The sequence below is a fragment of the Metarhizium brunneum genome, chromosome 6, assembly GCF_013426205.1.
Source record: "Metarhizium brunneum chromosome 6, complete sequence".
NCBI lineage: Eukaryota > Fungi > Ascomycota > Sordariomycetes > Hypocreales > Clavicipitaceae > Metarhizium > Metarhizium brunneum.
In genome coordinates this window covers 277,316-295,004 of record NC_089427.1, presented here as the reverse complement: position 1 = coordinate 295,004, position 17,689 = coordinate 277,316, and the positions used below count along the sequence as shown (strand labels likewise).

General features: G+C 50.3%; 7 protein-coding genes across 7 annotated transcripts; 3 read left to right on the top strand and 4 right to left on the bottom strand.

Annotated features, from left to right (window-relative positions):
- Nucleotides 1-232: 232 nt before the first annotated feature.
- Nucleotides 233-1,713, bottom strand: atA_1 (6-methylsalicylic acid decarboxylase atA; the record flags this gene model as incomplete). The annotated part of the gene is made up of 3 exons (XM_066131477.1): nt 233-673; nt 796-1,362; nt 1,453-1,713. The coding sequence occupies 3 exons, from the start codon at nt 1,711-1,713 to the stop codon at nt 233-235; spliced, it is 1,269 nt and encodes a 422-aa protein (XP_065987689.1).
- A 423-nt stretch (nt 1,714-2,136) lies between these two features.
- G6M90_00g094290 (uncharacterized protein) lies at nt 2,137-3,580 on the bottom strand (the record flags this gene model as incomplete). The annotated part of the gene is made up of 6 exons (XM_066131476.1): nt 2,137-2,453; nt 2,514-2,596; nt 2,654-2,721; nt 2,795-3,118; nt 3,174-3,311; nt 3,383-3,580. 6 exons carry the CDS (start codon nt 3,578-3,580, stop codon nt 2,137-2,139), a joined length of 1,128 nt encoding a protein of 375 aa, XP_065987592.1.
- Nucleotides 3,581-6,026: 2,446 nt separating this feature from the next.
- On the top strand, nt 6,027-7,442 carry PaAT-1_3 (O-acetyltransferase PaAT-1; the record flags this gene model as incomplete). Its single annotated transcript, XM_066131475.1, has 1 exon — nt 6,027-7,442. One exon carries the CDS (start codon nt 6,027-6,029, stop codon nt 7,440-7,442), a length of 1,416 nt encoding a protein of 471 aa, XP_065987715.1.
- A 2,003-nt stretch (nt 7,443-9,445) lies between these two features.
- G6M90_00g094270 (uncharacterized protein) lies at nt 9,446-10,517 on the top strand (the record flags this gene model as incomplete). The annotated part of the gene is made up of 4 exons (XM_014685306.1): nt 9,446-9,698; nt 9,751-9,876; nt 9,933-10,057; nt 10,110-10,517. The coding sequence occupies 4 exons, from the start codon at nt 9,446-9,448 to the stop codon at nt 10,515-10,517; spliced, it is 912 nt and encodes a 303-aa protein (XP_014540792.1).
- A 573-nt stretch (nt 10,518-11,090) lies between these two features.
- On the top strand, nt 11,091-12,945 carry G6M90_00g094260 (uncharacterized protein; the record flags this gene model as incomplete). Its single annotated transcript, XM_014685305.1, has 2 exons — nt 11,091-11,233; nt 11,331-12,945. The coding sequence occupies 2 exons, from the start codon at nt 11,091-11,093 to the stop codon at nt 12,943-12,945; spliced, it is 1,758 nt and encodes a 585-aa protein (XP_014540791.1).
- Nucleotides 12,946-13,540: 595 nt separating this feature from the next.
- On the bottom strand, nt 13,541-14,534 carry G6M90_00g094250 (uncharacterized protein; the record flags this gene model as incomplete). Its single annotated transcript, XM_014685304.1, has 2 exons — nt 13,541-14,164; nt 14,241-14,534. 2 exons carry the CDS (start codon nt 14,532-14,534, stop codon nt 13,541-13,543), a joined length of 918 nt encoding a protein of 305 aa, XP_014540790.1.
- Nucleotides 14,535-15,463: 929 nt separating this feature from the next.
- G6M90_00g094240 (uncharacterized protein) lies at nt 15,464-16,804 on the bottom strand (the record flags this gene model as incomplete). Its single annotated transcript, XM_014685303.1, has 1 exon — nt 15,464-16,804. The coding sequence occupies one exon, from the start codon at nt 16,802-16,804 to the stop codon at nt 15,464-15,466; it is 1,341 nt and encodes a 446-aa protein (XP_014540789.1).
- Between the last annotated feature and the right edge of the window lie 885 nt (nt 16,805-17,689).

Genomic DNA, 17,689 nt, shown 5'->3' with positions numbered 1-17,689 from the left:
TACTACTATTACCAGACTACTTCTAGTATTTTTTTCCTTTACTGAAATCACTAATATTACTAATACTATATGTGTACTCTTACTCCATGTCTTCATCATGCTCGTGCTGTGGTTGCTGTCACTGGTGCTATTTCACACGCACATGTCCAGTCTAATTTTTCAAAAGGCCAGCAAACGCGGATATATATTCCTTGGCGTACTACTTGATGCTGCGAAATATTGCAAGCCAGCTTCATTCCATCGTCGATGCTTGTAATTCTTTCAGCGCACCCAACGCGTCTTGTTTGTGAGCTTCGATATCTAGGCCGTGTATGAAATCCCACCGCGGAGCGAGCACCTGCTTCAATCTCCCAGGGTCCAGGCCTGCGTAGCCATCCTGTCCGCAGAGAATTCGTCCAGTGCCCCTGCTCGAGTCGATGAGCATCTGGCATCTGGGCCTCCGTACGGCATCATATGCCTGCAAGGCAGCGTTGATACCTCGACAAGATGACTCGGCCAGCAGAGTGCTGAGAATGACGGCATCTTCAATGGCCAGGCCGAGTCCATAGCCCTGCCAAGGAGTCGTCGCGTGAGCTGCGTCGCCCATGATGCACGTCCTGCCGTTGCTATATGTCGGTGTTGACTTGTGCTCCCACTGCGAGAAGCGTTGCGGGTTGTCCTGGTCAAGTACGAGCTGAAAAGAAGTGATTAAATACATTGTCAGTGGTTTGTGCCAGGGAAGTAAGACAGAGCCATGTTCAAGGGCAGGTCCAAGCTGCCGTTCCGTTGGTAAGACAAGAGCCTTCAAAAACGTACCTCGATCATGCCCTTGGCAATGGGGCCATCGAGCCAATCTTTTAGCACCAAGTTCAAGTCATGCCTCGATAAAGGAGTAGCTCTATGCTTGGCCTGTTTTGCTTCCACGCCCGAAATTACACACTGAATCTTGTGTCCGTGATCCAGGACGTCGTGCATGATGAACGCCCCGTTGCCAATCCACCCATACTGACGATGAACGCGAAACAAGTCTTGTCCGAGCATGGCCCTGGCCTTTTCAACTGTGACTAGATTTCTGCAGTCCCAGAATCCTGCTGGCGACGCAGCGTACACGCCACCAGGGTCCCGAGTGACATGTTCGCGAACCCTGCTGAATATACCGTCCGCACCGACGACTGCATCGAATCTGGCCATGTATCCATCTTCAAAGGTCAGTTCGATCCCATCATCACTCGAATTCATGTCCATCAGTTTCTTGCCCGTGTGTAACATGCTGGAGGGTAAGCCGGACAGAAGCTCGCGGAGCAGGGACCCTCGATGAACAACCTTGCCCTGACTTGTGCGCGCGAAGTCCAGGACCAACGACGCTGCTGCCACGCCCGAGCCCTTTCTCTGTATTAGTACTTCGATACCATATGCAAATATCCTACTGTGAAGAACGGAAACGCAGCATGGGAGGAAAAGTACAGGGCTTACAATCATGGTCCGGGTAGAATTCATGGGGACAGCCCCAGCCTTGGCCAAGAGCTCATCAGCCGAGGGAATTACATGCTTCAGCGCAGACTGTGCGGTACTAGACAGGCCAATGGCAGCACCGCGCTCTGAAAAGCACGCGTCTGCTTCGAATATGTGCACGTCAAGATGGGCCCTTGGCAGGAGAGCGTTGGCCAGGACTGTCCCGGCAAGACCGCCGCCAATGATGGCAATGCGTGTGCGATGGACGCTGAGATTCGACATGCTTTTCTTTGGAATGCCGTGCAAAAGACGGGTATAATGTCGAGGAAGCAAGGCATGTTATACTCTACCTGAAGACGAAGACATTTCGACGTGTTAGTGCTTATTGGGATAGGGAGACTTGATGGCTGCAGGCGTAAACGAAGTCGGCATGGGCGAAACTCCACCGGGCCCGGTCCAGCCGCCCTCAGACCAACCTGGGAATATTGTGCCTCTTTGGGGAGAGCAATGCGGGGGGTTTTGGAGAAAAGAATCAGTTCTAGCTGCGGGCTACTGAGGGAGGATTCCGCACACGCTCAGTACATGTCGTGACATGGGACATGGTAGCCAAGTAGGGAAAACGCATCGAGATTGCCATCATAACTCATTTCTTTGTTTATAAAGATTAATGCCGCTACCAACATGATATCAGCCATCTACATCCCCTCACACGGGCCGTCCATTCGTCATCTCATAGGCCTCCTCGGTAGTGTCATGTGAAGGCCTTGGCTTGGAGTGTGCCTGGACGGCGCCACCATGCCCGGCCTTGTATGGCAATGTGGCCTCCTCCCGAATTCTTTCTGAAAGACTATCATCTCTAGCCGGAGAGCTTCGAGGCCTGGTACCAAACGCACTGGCAAGCGTGTCCCACGGCCGTTCGAACACGACCGACCTGGTGAAGAAGGACAAAGTGGGAAGACAAGCCGCCAGAATACCCGTGCTGCATTCCACCATCCCCCAGTATACCCACGTCGTAATGACGACTAGTTGTAGAGTCAGAAAACGGCTTAAAAGAAACATGCTTCGTCTCCAGGGCGACGTACAAACTTCATCCTCATTCGGGTCGAAACCAGCCTTGACTATGCGTATGGTGGTAATCATTCGCGCGAGAGAGGTTGCAACAGTTCTAGTACGCCGTGTCAACTTTCAAAGAGCCGTGGCGTTCCGTGCATGGGGTGCTCACACCGCGCCAAGGAGGAATATCCCAGCCGTCGCAGCTTTCTTCTTTGGCGAGAGTTCCAACCGATATATCTACATCATGAACGGTTCGTCTTGAGCTTCATCTAGTGGCTGGGGTGGCTATTCGGATTTCTGCAACACTCACCAACGGAATCGGAAAGACAATAATGAAGACGTCGGTGATGAAGTCGGATATACACAGCGCCAATGACCTGAGCATGCCCTTGGTGCAAAAGGTCATCAGGTCCAGTGCCGAGCCCCAAATGGCAAAGAAGTTGGTCTTGCAATAAAAGACTGTGGCGAAGAAAAACGCCACCGTCCACAGGCCGATGAGCACCATGAATCCGACGAGGACCATGTTGACGGCTCCCCTGCTACGAGCCGCAAAGATGCGCTTGTAGAACAACAGGAAGCTGAGTTTGGTGCAGCCCAATATTACCGGGAGCATCACCGAGATTGGGTATTCAATCTGCCGCAACACGTCAGGAATTGACGACGGCACTTTCCACGTGTCGTCGACGTACCTTGGACGTCAGAGTCAACTGGTCCGAGTGAACTGCCAGTGGATTCTTTGCATGTTCGGCGGGGATCTCGGTGCGATGAGCGATGGCATGGTGGGCGGTTCCGTAGACGATGAGAATGCCCGTAGCTACCGTCAGGACCTAAACACGGACAATGGCTTTGCGGTCAGCAGATGTCTCTGTTGGAGTCGCCTGGTCCTATCCCGACCCACGAGGCACGTCGCTGGAATCGCGGATAGAGATCCTACAGTAGCTGGTATGATCAAGAGGTCATCGGCTTTAATGCCCTGCCTGTACCACAGTCGCGTCCAGAATCTCGCCCCAACGACAATCAGGACCATGGAGGAGAGAACGACGCCCGCAGCGATGTTATGGCCCGGGGTTTGGTAGTAATATTGATGGGCGGGCATCGTGGCGATTTGTGTCCGCCTTTATTCTCTAGGCCTTGGGTCGGTTTGAGCGACAACTACAGACGAAATCGATTCCTCATAACGAAGCGCTCATAGATGTTAGCAGCAAGTGCCCGGCTTTTTTGGGGGGGGATCTGAACATTGTATGCCAGGGTTCTCCCAAGAAAAAATGATGGCATTTTCAAAGCACCTCGGCGGAGGCACACGACCAAGCTCCATGATCTGCCATGTCCGGTACCAAGCCGATATTGTCCAAAAGAGGGGGTCCGTCGTTTATTTAGCCACAGGGTTACATCAGTGTTACCCAGCTGACACGGCTGCAGAACCAGGCATCAGAACCATGGTTAATGTGGACAACCAAAGTAAGCACTAGGAAAGGGGACCCATGAGCACCGCAGCTCAACCGCCTTAAAAAAGGTCTGGTGGCACATTCAGCTTCTGGCCGAGGATTTCCGTCGCCCCCCGGCCGGGATGGGACGGCACGACGGGTAAGCAGCCATGACGGCTGGGGGCTGGGTGTATGCGAGTCGGCACCGAGGCCAGCAGCAGTGAGCGGAATACCAATGACGAGTATTAGTAGTCTTTGTGGCATCGGAAGCCACCTTGGGTATCCTAGTGATTTCCCAGCCACGTTGCTATGCTCAACTCTATTTCAAGGACAAACAAGACTCATGCCCACACGCGGCACCGTCATGCCATTAGTCAGTAACCCATTCCACCACATTCTAGGCTATGCGTTATCCGGAAAGCATTGTGAGGCATAACATGTTGGAGTAAGCAATTTATGCTTTTGTACACGGCACATCACGATAAATACGTAACCCTTCCGGCACAAGGAAGGCTCATTCGCAGGCCCGTACTCCAGACTGTGTAGAGAGTAGTGAGGAATGCCCCACAGGTTCACTATCAATATCTAATTGAAACATGCAATGTGTCTTTTTTTACCATTTTATCAGCCATGGGAAACCTTGATAAAGGGCATCGAACGTTTAGTTACCCCATGGCCCGTCGTGCAGTCCATTGTGAAGATGACGGTATACCCAAGGGCTCCACGAGTCCATATCACTGCATGTGGTGTCGGATATCTCTGCGTGGGGGAATATTAGGAGAGATCGGCCTAGATAGCCGGAGACGGAGCTTCTAAAGCCTTGTGAACAACCAATTTATTTTGTAGCCTGGGCTTTAGGATCCAAACAGGTAATTCTGACAGCCAATTATATGTATTGAGAGCGCCGCGTATTCACTGAAATAATACAGCCCAAATCTGAGGAGTAATGGCTGTAATAGCCAAGTCGACCGAATTGATATTTACATGACATACACTGTATAAACTCTGATTGTATGGGTGTTGTGGCTGGTGAATGAAATGGCCTATTATGGCTACGTGTCACGTTATAAGACTTATTATTAATCAATAGCTTTGGAACATTACTCTTCTTCTATATTGACTACTATTGCTACTTTCCACTTAGTAGTAAAAGCGCTTACGTGTTTTATTAATAAAGGCAGTTTAATTATGTAAATAGCCTTGTCAGGGTTCTTGTTTTAGGACGTCTATTTCCATCATTGTGAGTGATCACCTTATTCAGGCCGCACTCGACCTTACTCGTGCCCTTGTACCGTTACAACCACTGACGCGTTACCGTTAAATTGCCGTGGCATATGCATCACTGCACTCAGAACCACAATTCTTGGCAACACAACGTGTCAAGTTGTTGTCCTAGTTGCCATGTGAAATGGGGACACAGATTCAGGATATTAGGTGTGCTCCCAGCTGTAGTTGTCTGCCAGATCAAGAAAGACCTGTCTAGTGCAGGTGTAGTTGCCGCAAAAACAAGACACTGCCGTCTCTTTGTCCTACGACTTGATATTGAAAGGTCGACAGTACCTGCCACATAGAACTTGAAAACTGGCCTAGTCTATGCACACGTGGCCCGGGACAGGGATCTTTCCCAAGTAGATAGGACGTTGTGCGTGGAGAATTGAGCTACGAAGCTGGGGACTCGATTAGTCCTTGGTTGACGAACTGGTTAAATAGCTCCAGTCATTATATTACGAGCGACGATAAGATGAGCAAAATCGAAGACAAAAGCTCAACGGCCTCATCTTCCGGGCCGGTATGCAAATCACTATTTTTATGTGGATTTGATTTATCTGAACCCTAGCGCGAAACTATGTTATATTATCTCTCACATTTGCTGCATTTACCGCAAGGTATCTCGAAACGCATAACGTCTGGTGTTACAGACCAGGAAGGGACAGGGGGCAATTTATTCATGCAGGACCCCCTTTCTGAGTCGGCACCATGTCTAGGTAAAAGGTGTCGATGGGAACCAAGAGATATCCAAGCGCTTGTAACTATCTGTGTTGTGCAGAGTGGACTTGATGCAAGTTCGACATTATCACCACCCACGGCCCTGCATATTGTGTCCTGAACCTACTTGCCATGCATCCGAAATTGAGGTATGCGTCTCTGAAGCTCCTGGAGGCCTTTACTACAATTTTTTCTTTCGCCGCACAAAATGGAAACTTGTCTTCAAGCTCACCTATATCCCAACAAACATCGTTTCTTGATGGCATGCGAGGGATAGCCGCTTTAATCGTCGCCTTTTACCACACATCCGAGGCTTACTCCAGCGCAGTAACGAAAAGTTACGGCTATAATGGTGAAAACTATTCTTTTATTCAGCTTCCATTTATACGATTAATATATGCTGGCCATGCTATGGTTTGTGTATTTTTCGTTATTGGCGGCTACGTAAACGCCTTGCGACCGCTGCACATGATGCATTATGAGAAGCAATGGGATAAGCTCTTTACATCAATCAGCTCCAGCCTACTACGCCGAAGTATCCGGCTCTACATCCCGCCCGTCCTCGCAACGTTCTTCTCCGCCATCACGTTACGCCTAGGGTGGTGGGAAGCTTCACGGGCGGCGATTGATGCCGGAATGTTTGCAGGATGGCCAGACTTGCACCCGCCCCGACAGCCGACCATGTCTGCGCAGTTGGCGGATTGGTGGCATCATACAGCAGGCCTTTTTAACCTGTGGACATACATGACCTCGTCAGATGTCCAGCCATATTATAACATCTATGACCCGCATCTGTGGACAGTGCCATACGAGGTCAGAACATCACTCATCTTAATGCTGGTTCTTGTTATTGTGGCTCGGTGTCGTCCTCTCGCTCGCTGGCTATTATTGCTGGCGTTTATACAATTCAGTGCTTCTTGGGCTCGTTGGGAGGTTGTCATGTTTCTTTCAGGAGCTATGCTGGCGGACATCAAAATGTATAGAGATATACACAACGAGTCTCTCCCTACACAAACTGAAAAGGACGACAACTTGTTATCGGCTATTGGCGGCCCTCAAAAAGCCGCAGTAACTGCTATAGTCCTATTCACAGGGCTGTATCTGCTTTCGGCCCCGTCTACAAATATCGATGGGACTCCAGGATACATTACAATGACGTCCATCATACCAGAAAGCTATGGCGATAAAAGGCGAATTATTCATGGGGCCGGGGCGATAATGCTAGTATGGGTAGCCTCAAGTTCACCAGCATTGCAACAGCTATTCTTGACAGGAATAGCGCAGTATCTAGGACGTATTAGTTACGCACTATATATTGTGCATGGTCCCTTATTACATATTGTTGGATATGCAATTACTACAGCTATATGGAAGCATCTTGGTACTGATGGCGAGAGCATCATGCGGTGGATAGTAGCGGTCGGCCTGGGAAATGCAATCACTTTTGCCATCATCTTTTTAGTAGCAAAATTTTTCTACTTATGGGTAGATACTACGTCAGTAAGAATTAGCCGCGCGGCTGAGCGACTATGTTTCGGACAATCTTAGTATTGAGACTTGCCTACTACGAGGGCTCATTTCGTCGGATAAAACTGCCTTTATTAGATCAAGTAAACTTGGAGTCATCTTCACTCTTCAAGTTATAGTGGGATAGAGGAGACAAGAAACCTGGCGACTTTTTCTCTTCTGAACAGTAGTTCCTGGTATTTCTAATCACTGTTTACATGAAGCAGGGCGAGGCATGAGCACCAAGTGTCACACGGCTACACGAGGACCCCGGTCGGTCACGGGGTCTAGGGCAAAGTCCCTCACCGACTTCTTGCATTTGAAGAAGTCTTTAGTCAACGAGGCCTCGAGGGAAACCAAGGACCTTTGATATGTCAAAGTTGCGTATTGAATTGAATCTTGAACTGCTGTTCCAGGCCCAGTTATACTGCTCTTGTCACAGCTTTTGCCAATTATCCTAATTAAAAGGAATAAAAGAATCTCGGATATCCACATGAAGTATAAACCCACATGTTGTTTTTTACAGCAAAGTAGATGCGGGCAATACGTGATTGGAAAGAGCAGATGGTGTTTGTGGTTACGTGACGGTGAGGGTAATAAGCAGGTTAGGGTTATGTAGAATAGGAAGAGGTCAATAAGCAGTAAAAACGTTCGTGTTACGACCCAACCAAGAATATCCTCGGTCGTAGAATTGGCAAACAAGAATCCTTGGTTGCATTGACCACGGGTTTTGACCGGGTTTTTGTCGCTCTGCATACACCGACTCCGCAGGATCTTCTTTCTCCATGATGGTCCAAGTCGACTTCGGCCCTTCAGAGCACCGGACATCTTGTTCACTAGCAGGGTTCAGAACGGCTCGGCAACGTCTCGTTCCAGTCAAGTGCGGTGGATTCGATGGGCCTGCGTGGTATTGACCTAGTCCGCTGACATGCGTCGACGGTGTGTTTTGTTGGCTACGAGCCGTGCCCCCTGGCGCTTGAGGGTTCTCGCGACATCATATGGTTACATCCCAAGGCGCCAGGTTCATGCGGTGATGGCCACTTGCACGTTGTCTTACCTTGATCCAACGTAAGCATGCAGTTTAGCCTTTGGCCCCCATCTCCCATCCTTCACATTACAAAAAACGCATGTTTGGTGATTTTCGGTATTGCAGACGAGTAGGACAACGCACAGCCGAGGCAAATGAAACATGGAAACGGAGAATATTACGATATCGAATACTGGCAGTCACATAGCAACATTTGAAGGTCCCGACCGGCAGCAGAGTAGTCAAATTCGTTATATATACTTGTGTTCGTGTGAGTGTCTTTTGCCAACGCGCGAAACCCGCCCAGTCGCCCATCTGCGAGCTCTTCAATGTACAAAACTATGCAATGTCATTGCATCTTCTTCTCGGGGTGGACTTGATCGTGCGCCGTGTTCTCCGAAGCCTAGAACAAACGCGTTTTGACCTTGACCCCTTTGGGTTCCGGCGCATCCAGGAACTCGGTGCCTACAATGGCTTTGTTAGCGTCACAAGTTCCCAACGGTGGTGGACTATCGCAGTCTGGTACCGTAAATTGGCTGAGCAACCAAATGGCTGACGAGCAGAGCAAGAGCTGCGATGGCGATTGAATGATACCGCATAATGTATCCGAGCTATGGATTGATTGCGCGATGTATTTCCCAGGTTGACAGAAGCAATGCCGTTATCGTAGTTGGGCAGATGATTGCAGACTCCTCCGATTCCAAGCTCCGAGTAGCTGGCATGTCTTTATATTTTGGGCATGGCGACTCAAGGTCCAGCCTTGTTCCCAGCTTATGTTTTAGCAATGCCTAATCGGAGTGCTGATCTTCACCTCCTTTGTCCGGCAGCGCACGACGCTAGATAAGCAGCTTGCTGAATACCATGTCGTACGATCCCGGACGAAGCCTGTACTGCGGCTCTCATTGACTTGAGATGATTATGTGCGCTTGCAACAAAAGCCGATTACGCCAATCAGCCGAGATGCAATTTCACTTTGACAAGACATGTACCAAAGCGCATCATACATTCTCGCCTCACTATGCACCGTCCTGCGGCACCGTCGACACTCGAAGTTGCCGAAGACAATGAGGAATTGATTCACCTCACAAATTCCGACGGAGCCCTTGAGAAACAACAGTTTGTGCATCGGAACAGGCCTTTTAAAGCCGCATTGACCTTTTCGCGAATATACTCCATCGCTTTACATTTTCTCGCCATCGTATTGGCAGTGTCGCTGTGGAGTAGAAACAGACACTCAAGTGGCAATTTGCCCACCCAAGGACGCAGCTGGTGTAAGTATCTGTCGTCATTTAAATAGATGCAATTGCTTAAATGTGTCATTAGCCCCTGTGAATGGCCTCGTCCAGTATGAGCTTAGTAGCGAACATGCCGTCCATCACGACAAGCACAGCCAGTACTCTGGGCCTCCCACCCAAGACAATGACGCGGCCTGGGATGCCCTCATGCGACGTGAGTGGCCCAATTCTCTTTCATGTCACAAAACCCAAGCTAAACACGATTTGTAGCCGTCCACTTTAATGCGACTCGCGACGAACTTGAGAGAGCGGGCGAATCGATGGCAAACCTTGCGGAGCTGGAGGGAGGAGGATATCCCGCAAGTCTTGGTGTCTACCACGAACTTCACTGCGTGGTAGGAAGCGGATTGACAAATGCATTGAGTGGAAAGTGCTGACCCTGCGCAGAGGCAAATGCGATTCTATCTATACCGGGGGCATTACTACCCCAACATTACCGAAGCGCAGCATGAATATCTCCGCGGCCACCTCGGTATTCCATCCCCGCCACACTTTGTTTATGAGCCCGTTCGAGAATATTCTGTGCTAATGTCGTCTTCTCCGATAGATCACTGCTTGGAGACTCTGCGATTGGCTACCATGTGTCGTGGCAGCACCGACGTATATTCGTTTTATTGGGATGGTGCCAAAACCGGCAAACCGGCGACGCAATCCAACGCAAAGTCCATCTGTGTCAGGTGGAGTTCTATTGAGAAATGGGCATATTCCCGAATGCCGACCACCACGCGGCTGGTGGAGGAGAAGCAGTCGAACAGCCGGGTTGGGCAGTCGTGGGAAGAAACACGGCTCTTTTGATGTAGTTACAGGACACTGCGTTTGGCAAGCCTGCTGGCATGGACAGGGAGATGCCCCGATGGTGGATAACGAGGCCAATGTATAACAAGTAAGAGCAATAACAGTTTTCGAGCAAGACCAGTGTTGGATAGAGGCGAGCCAAGGGTGGCATAGAATGAGGTTTAGCTAGAGAAACCGAATGCAACTGCACCTGGCTTGAAGATTGACATAAAGTACGAAAAGAGTAAGCTTACGTAGATTATGCGAACGCGCATCGTTCACCGTGTCGAGTCGTCGACCAACTTACACTGATAGCCACCCAAGTGCGAATAACTCAACCACAATCTAGGCTGCTCCTTTGGCTTGTGCCGCAACAGTTCCGCGCAGCATAGCATATCAATGTCTCGCAGTAAATTAGCGGCTCTACCGTGTAACCAGAGATGCAAGGCTGCGGGGGCTGCAGCGTCCGGCGGGTCATTTGGAGGCTCAAAGTCCGGTCTGCTCCATGCATGTGCCTTTCCCCCCATCCAATTCAATCGCATTTCAATGTTGCTAGTCTCCTCGGATGCGTCAAAGATAGAGTTCAGAGGCGACATGGCGGACGCCGGTGCGGCTCAGCAGACATCACCGCCTGGTGACGCAAATATCCCCGTGCGCTCAAAGCCGGGCGAGGCGGCTGACCACGTACGCAAGAAGCGATGGGCACCCAAGACCAGGACCGGCTGTCTGACTTGTCGGTAAGTCTCTGGCACTGCGGGAAGAAGGAAACCTCCATGTCTGTGCCGAATCACTACCGAGGGCTGACCAGAGTCATCTTGATGAATAACCATGCAGCCTCCGCCGGGTCAAGTGCGACGAGGAAAAGCCTTACTGCAGGCGATGCCGCAGGCTGGGCTACGTTTGCCACGGATACAAAGAATCAGTACATCAACCCGAGACTAATCGGCAACATGTCGCCAAGCAAATCACCACTCTTGAGTTGTACCAGCCGCCGGTCGTTGTATCGCCCGTACAAGTCACGGCGACGCCGCAGGAGCTGGATATCTTTCACTACTACCGCACCGAAGTGGCGGCACATCGAGCCGACGAGTTCAACCGCACGCTGTGGAATGTGTACATTCTACGGGCGGCGAATGACCAGCCTGCCGTTTGGCACGCCTGCAATGCCCTCGCCGCGGTCCATCAGATGGACGCCATTAAACTCTCGGCGTGGAATGCTACCCAGTCCGCTCTCACCGTCGAGAGGAGGCAGCACCTGTATACTTTTGCCTTGCAACAGCATGCCATGTCGCTCAAGCACGTCATGGCCATGGCGCAACAAGGCGACGCGCTCAGCTTCAACGACAAGGGCTCCATCCTGGCTGCCAACCTGTTATTTTTCGCCGGCTGCCTCCATCAGGGGAGGTTATTGGAAAGTCTGGTCCATCTGAGAAACGGCATCAATCTGATGCACCAATGGAAGTTTTGGGAGGCGCGGGCTCCCGACGACGTTGGCTCGCCATCGCAAATACGCAACGGCATATTCCCCAGCGCATCGCTGCTCTTGTTTTACGTTCAGATAGATGGGCTTGCCCAGGACTCGTCGCCGCCAGACGCGCAGGGCCCGGAGCGCACCTCTACTTGGCAGTGGGAGCCGGCGCTGTCGTCTCTGTGCAAGAGGCCCTTCTTCTCCCCGGCCGACGCTTGCCTCGAGTTTGAGATGATATGGATCGGGCTGAGGGATCTGTTCAAGGCACTGCCTTTGCGGCCCGACGCGTCGCAGCAAAGCTCTATTATGAAAAGACGCGTCATGCTCAATGTCCATTTGCAAAACTGGAAGACCAAGATGGATGCGCTGCAGTACTCGTCGCCAGACGTGAGGCCAAGTGACAGAAAGCTACTGACAATCCTCAACATGCGGCATATCCTCGCCAACATTCTGGCCAATGTGGACATTGGCAAGTTTGAAGTGTGCTGGGATGCGTTTGAGGCGCAGTTCGAGGAGATTATCGTCCTCGTCGAGTCGCTGCTCTTTGGGCAAAGGGGCCAAAATCCGCACGGCAACGCCGAGCATCGCCTTTCGTTCACGCCGACTGTGACAAAATCGCTGCATTACATGGCTACAATCTGTCGCCATCCTAGACTTCGCCGAAGAGCAATCTCTCTGTTGAAGGAGCTACGGCGTGCAGAGAGAGTGGGCGGTAAGAATGCCGATGTGTCCTTTTTTACACAGAGCATTCAAGCCATCATGCACATGGAGGAGGAGGCATGGTTCGACGCCGAGAAGCGCAGCCACCCTGGGTGCCACTGCGTTGCGGGCGAATTTATCTGCAATGCGCATCGTGTTTCCGAGTTTCAGATCAAGTATGCCGATAGCCAAGAGGGGGAGCTCATATTCCGCACGGTGGACGATGTTGTGAATAATTGCCCCGCGCGGAGCTTGACCATGAATATCTTGATTGCAATGTAGACTGAAATGAGAGATATTTGGGCCACACGATATATCGTAGAGGTGAATACTTGAGCAGACTTTCGGCACAAGAAAACATTCAACATGGACACAAGTAGTTGAGAACATGTCACGTTTTATCCCCCATACAGCAGACGCGGCAGACTAGGTCTACTCGGAGGCTGGAGCTGTACGGTGTCAATATTCACTGGTGTCAATATTTACTGGATCTTGCTGTTACTGTTGCCATGACACGCGAACAGACAAATGCGATAATTATGAAGGCAAGTGCTATGCCGTCTACGCTCTTCTTTTGTATACGACTAATTCTTGAAAGGATGCTTATAATAGGATACAAGTAAATAAAACAGGTAGCATTCGATGGAACTATTGTATCTTGTTGCATCGAGATTGGGTTCCATTATATTTTGTAAAAGGCCAAGAAGGGATTGTGTTTGGTGAGTCATATATGTCATATTAGAAAATAATTTGCCAAAGGATGTCTTGTTCTATCAAGTAGAATAATTGGATCATCCAGTTCTTCTACTTGATAGGGGATAACTAAAGTAGCACCCAGTTTGCCCTTGCTGTTAGCTTTATGCACTGCCTCAAGTTGTCAAGTATAAGTTTCCAACACAAAGCTTGGATCCGTTCTACCGCACCCTTGTTCCCTCCATCCGTAGCTTCTAGGGTTCACAATATCGGACAAGTCAACCAACACACCCCCTTTCCAATTATCTGCTTTGGGCCACCTATGGCAGAAACCAGCATGCGACAAGAACTCCAACACTGACTTGACCACGTCAACATCATTGTCAGCTTCCTGTATAAACTCATAGACAACCGCTGTGTAGAGTTTTTCGTCGTCAATAGACCGAACAACCTTGTCCACTTCGACGTATGGCGGTATCAACCTTCGAGGCAAATGGCGAAGCAATTCCTCTCCCGTAAATTGCATCCAGCCATAGCACTTTCGCATACGAGGCATACTGGTGATGGACAGCAAATCGTGAGACTGTACGCCAATGCGCCGCCGACGAGCCTCGTTGGAAAAGGCAAGCATGTTCTTGTACGCCTCGTCCCACGTCTTGGGCTCTGGGTTGACCAGAATCGGCCCGTTGGCATTGTCAGGCCGGGCTGCGTCCGCCACTGCCGCCTCCATGGCCTGGAGAAGAGCAGCATTTTGACATTCTCTCTGAGGGGCAAAATAATGCGGATACCAGGGCTCCGTATCCCAAAGCTACATGGAGCAGAGTCCAGATGTCAGTAGTGAGCACAGCCGGTCTGTGTCCATATCAGGGCATGCCAGCACTTACTAGCTTCAAGACATGGGTCGGACCAGCATTTCGAACGCGAATTTTCCAATTATACCCGTCGAGTCCGCCGTCGAGACCTTGGCCAGTGCAGACATTGCGGCCACGATATGGATAGATGCCGCCGACAAAGGATATCGAGTCTAAATCGAACGGGAACTTTCGCAGCCGAGGTCTTTTGAGGTCGCTCTTGGCGCAACTAGGGGGACACTCATGATCCATAATATTGTCGTCGAGAAAGGGTTGACTCGTCATCTTGAGTGCCTTTTCAGCACGCTGCTCCCATTCCGAATCCATAGTTGGTAAAGCAGATCAAAGAAAAGCAAAGAAACGAAGACTTGAAATGCGTGCAGGTTACCGGCCACGCGGGTCGTGTTGCCCGGTATCGTGCGTGGTGGTCTCTCGAGACTAGACGAGGAAAGGCATTCACATTTATGATATTGGACTCTCCGGCGAAACCAGACCAGATTTGGTGGGATTGCCTTTGCTGCCTGATGCACTAGACCCACTTTTCATGTCTCAACTCCCGTTGGGAGTACCGCTCCTGGCTTCAACTCGTTGCAGGTCAACTGGTTGCACAAACGCATCACTCAAAGCACAAGCCACGCTCTCTCTCGGACCCGGGTAACTGTGACAAGGGTTCACTTTGTCAAGGCTTGGAACGGTCATTTCATTCCTGGTTTCTCTCAAGGCCTTTCAATGTTGGTTACACAGTCTCTGTTTACGGAAGTGACGTCGCCATCAAGGCACGGGCCGTATCTGGAACCTGACGATCGTTACACAAGGGCCCGAGACCAGGCTCAAGGCCTGAGGCTTCAGCCTCGCCTGTTCACCGCTATTTGACATGAATAGGGGCCATCCGCTCTCGAGGCCTTGACGAAAGCCAAGGACCATTAGCATCAAAGCAAATAAGCTGAATAGATTTGTTCCCAGCCCCTGTCACAGTCTGCGATAAAAAAGAAATATTCGCTTATATAAAAAAATATGCACGCTAATAAAAAAAAATACACGCCGATAAAAAAGCATACACTTACATACTATAATACAAAGCGTGATAGCTGGTAAAATACAAGACTCCCCCCCCCATTCTGCAAAGCACCGGTGAGCCCTCGGGCCTGGAAGACCAAGGCCCTAACTAGGTCTCGATCCCTTGCGTAACCGTCGTCAGGTTCAAGAGTCGGGCCGTGCCCATATTGTTTTTGAGGGGAACTAGCAGAGATTCATTCTTACATGTCTGGAAGACTCTGGGCCACGTATTTATACCGCCGTCCAGATTTTACATAGCGCTTAAGAGTCGTATCGTACTCGAATTGCCCCTCCTTGTAGGGCACGGATTTTCCCCGGCAGTCCTTGTAGTACCAGACCCCTTTCCTTTTTGTAAACTCAACATTGTGCACCACCTTGAGCCTCGTAATATCCGGAGCCAGATGGTCCGTGTCGCCAATAATGGACGCCGTTGCGCTAATCTGTGGTTGGTCTTCCTCCTCGTCGTCCTCGTCGTCTTCCTTGTCGTTTTTCTTGTCGTCTTCCTCGTCTTCTTCTTCAAACTCTTCACCCTCGGGCTCCTTACTCTTGGGCTGCTCACCCACAGGCTCGTCCATGTCATAACCCGGTGTCTCCTTCATGCGGAATTCACCGGACGTATTGTGCCTGATCCCGTTGGGTCCACCACGCCACGTGTTCATCTTCGGATAGCCGCGAGCGATATAGTTATCCCCGTGCAGAGACATCATTGCCAGAGCGAAAAGAGCGAGTTTGGCAGTGAGCTTGCCGCGTCCGTGTGTACTCCAGGGAATGGCCTTGAACTCGGTAAGAAGGTCCTGGCCCCGACCATAGTCTTCGGAAGACTGGCTGGACGTGATTTCTGCCTCGCTTGACGACTGGGGTGTAGGGTCTCTGGTTGGCCTTTTGTTTCTGGTTGACCGCTGGGCGAGATTCGCGCCCACGCCAGGCGCAGAGCCTTCACGCACAAACCTGAGAACAATCACCGATACATCAGTGACAATGAAGCCGTACCGGACGCGATGCCCGTCAGCGTATGCAGCCAACTGGGTAACGACCTTCTTCCATTCCTCAAAGTTGGATTTAAGCATGTCCGGGTTGAATTTGGCACTAGTTTTGGTGTCCCCGGGAACGAGGTTGATGTACCCCGAACCCTTTTTCGCCAGATTCGAGGTACAGGACCAGTCAGGTTTCATTCTGTTGGCCTTGACTCTAGTTCCGTAGCCATAGTATGGAGCGTTTTCTTGTACCTCCGTCGAGGAGCCCAACGCGCTGTTGATAACTGGGAACGGGAATCGGCGCAGCCCACCATCAACGGACTCTTCATTATAGACCTCCACGTCTCTTTCCATGGCCACTGGCTCCCGCTGACCGAGATAGTCCTTCTTCAAATGGTTTCCAAAAATAGACATGATATTATCAAAGGTAAAGTCTGACCAATTGTCCCATGTGCAGATTTCAAGAGCCGTGAGCACCCTCGTATTAGGTCCGGGCGGAGCTTCGGCAGCATCGAGGGTGGTGGTAGGCCACTGAAGAGCCTCAAGAACAGTCGGGTATGGGGACATTGTAGACTTGGGAGCTTTGAAGTTAGAAATGGATACTAAGAGCCAAGTCTAGGATCGGTAGAGAAGGTGCTATAGTTCTGCACGCCGAATAACGAGGACAGATAGTTCGCGAGAAGCAATTATTGCGTCAAGATCTGACAGTCGATAGAATTGTTTGCTTGATGATGTTCATTTCGTCGAGAAATACACGACATTCACTCATATTTATCTCTTTTCCCTAGATGATATATTACCGTATATTGGTTTATATTTTTCGATGGGCAAAAATATCCTGCGACACCGTACACAAAGCCTCATTGACATGACAATGAATTTCAGACGTGGAAAGCATCAAGCAAGTCATGGCCGGGGCCACGAGGACGATGCTATGTTTACTATTACAATGAAGCTGTAACACCACATCCCTCGGCCTTTGTCAGATCCGTCGTGGGCATTGTGATGCATAAAACTACTGTTCAAGTTGTGTGGTGAAGCCCCATGGTCTTACTTGTCTCTGGGCTGACGGTGAGTTCACGTCTGGTCAAAGAATCTGGTATCATGAATCCCAGGTGTTGGTCCATGCGTGCTGGTGTGTATCTGTCAAAGGTTGAGTCATGAATCAGGCTTTGTATCTAGGAGGCCCAACAAGCCATGTGCATGCCCTTTATCCAAAAGGTAAATCTCGGTCATGAGGTCCAAACTAATAACAGATCTATTCTCGATGTTTCATCTTCAGGTGTAAAAGTGCCACAATTCCCGACCTGGGTAGATTCAGTCAAGGACAAAGTTGGCAGCTGCTTATTTGCAGGCGTTTGTTTCTAGGTGTTGCTGTGTAACTGTTGGTCGGCAGTCGTTGGTCATGGGGGTAATTTTGGCCGCCTTGTAGTCGGCCCTTCTATCAAAGAC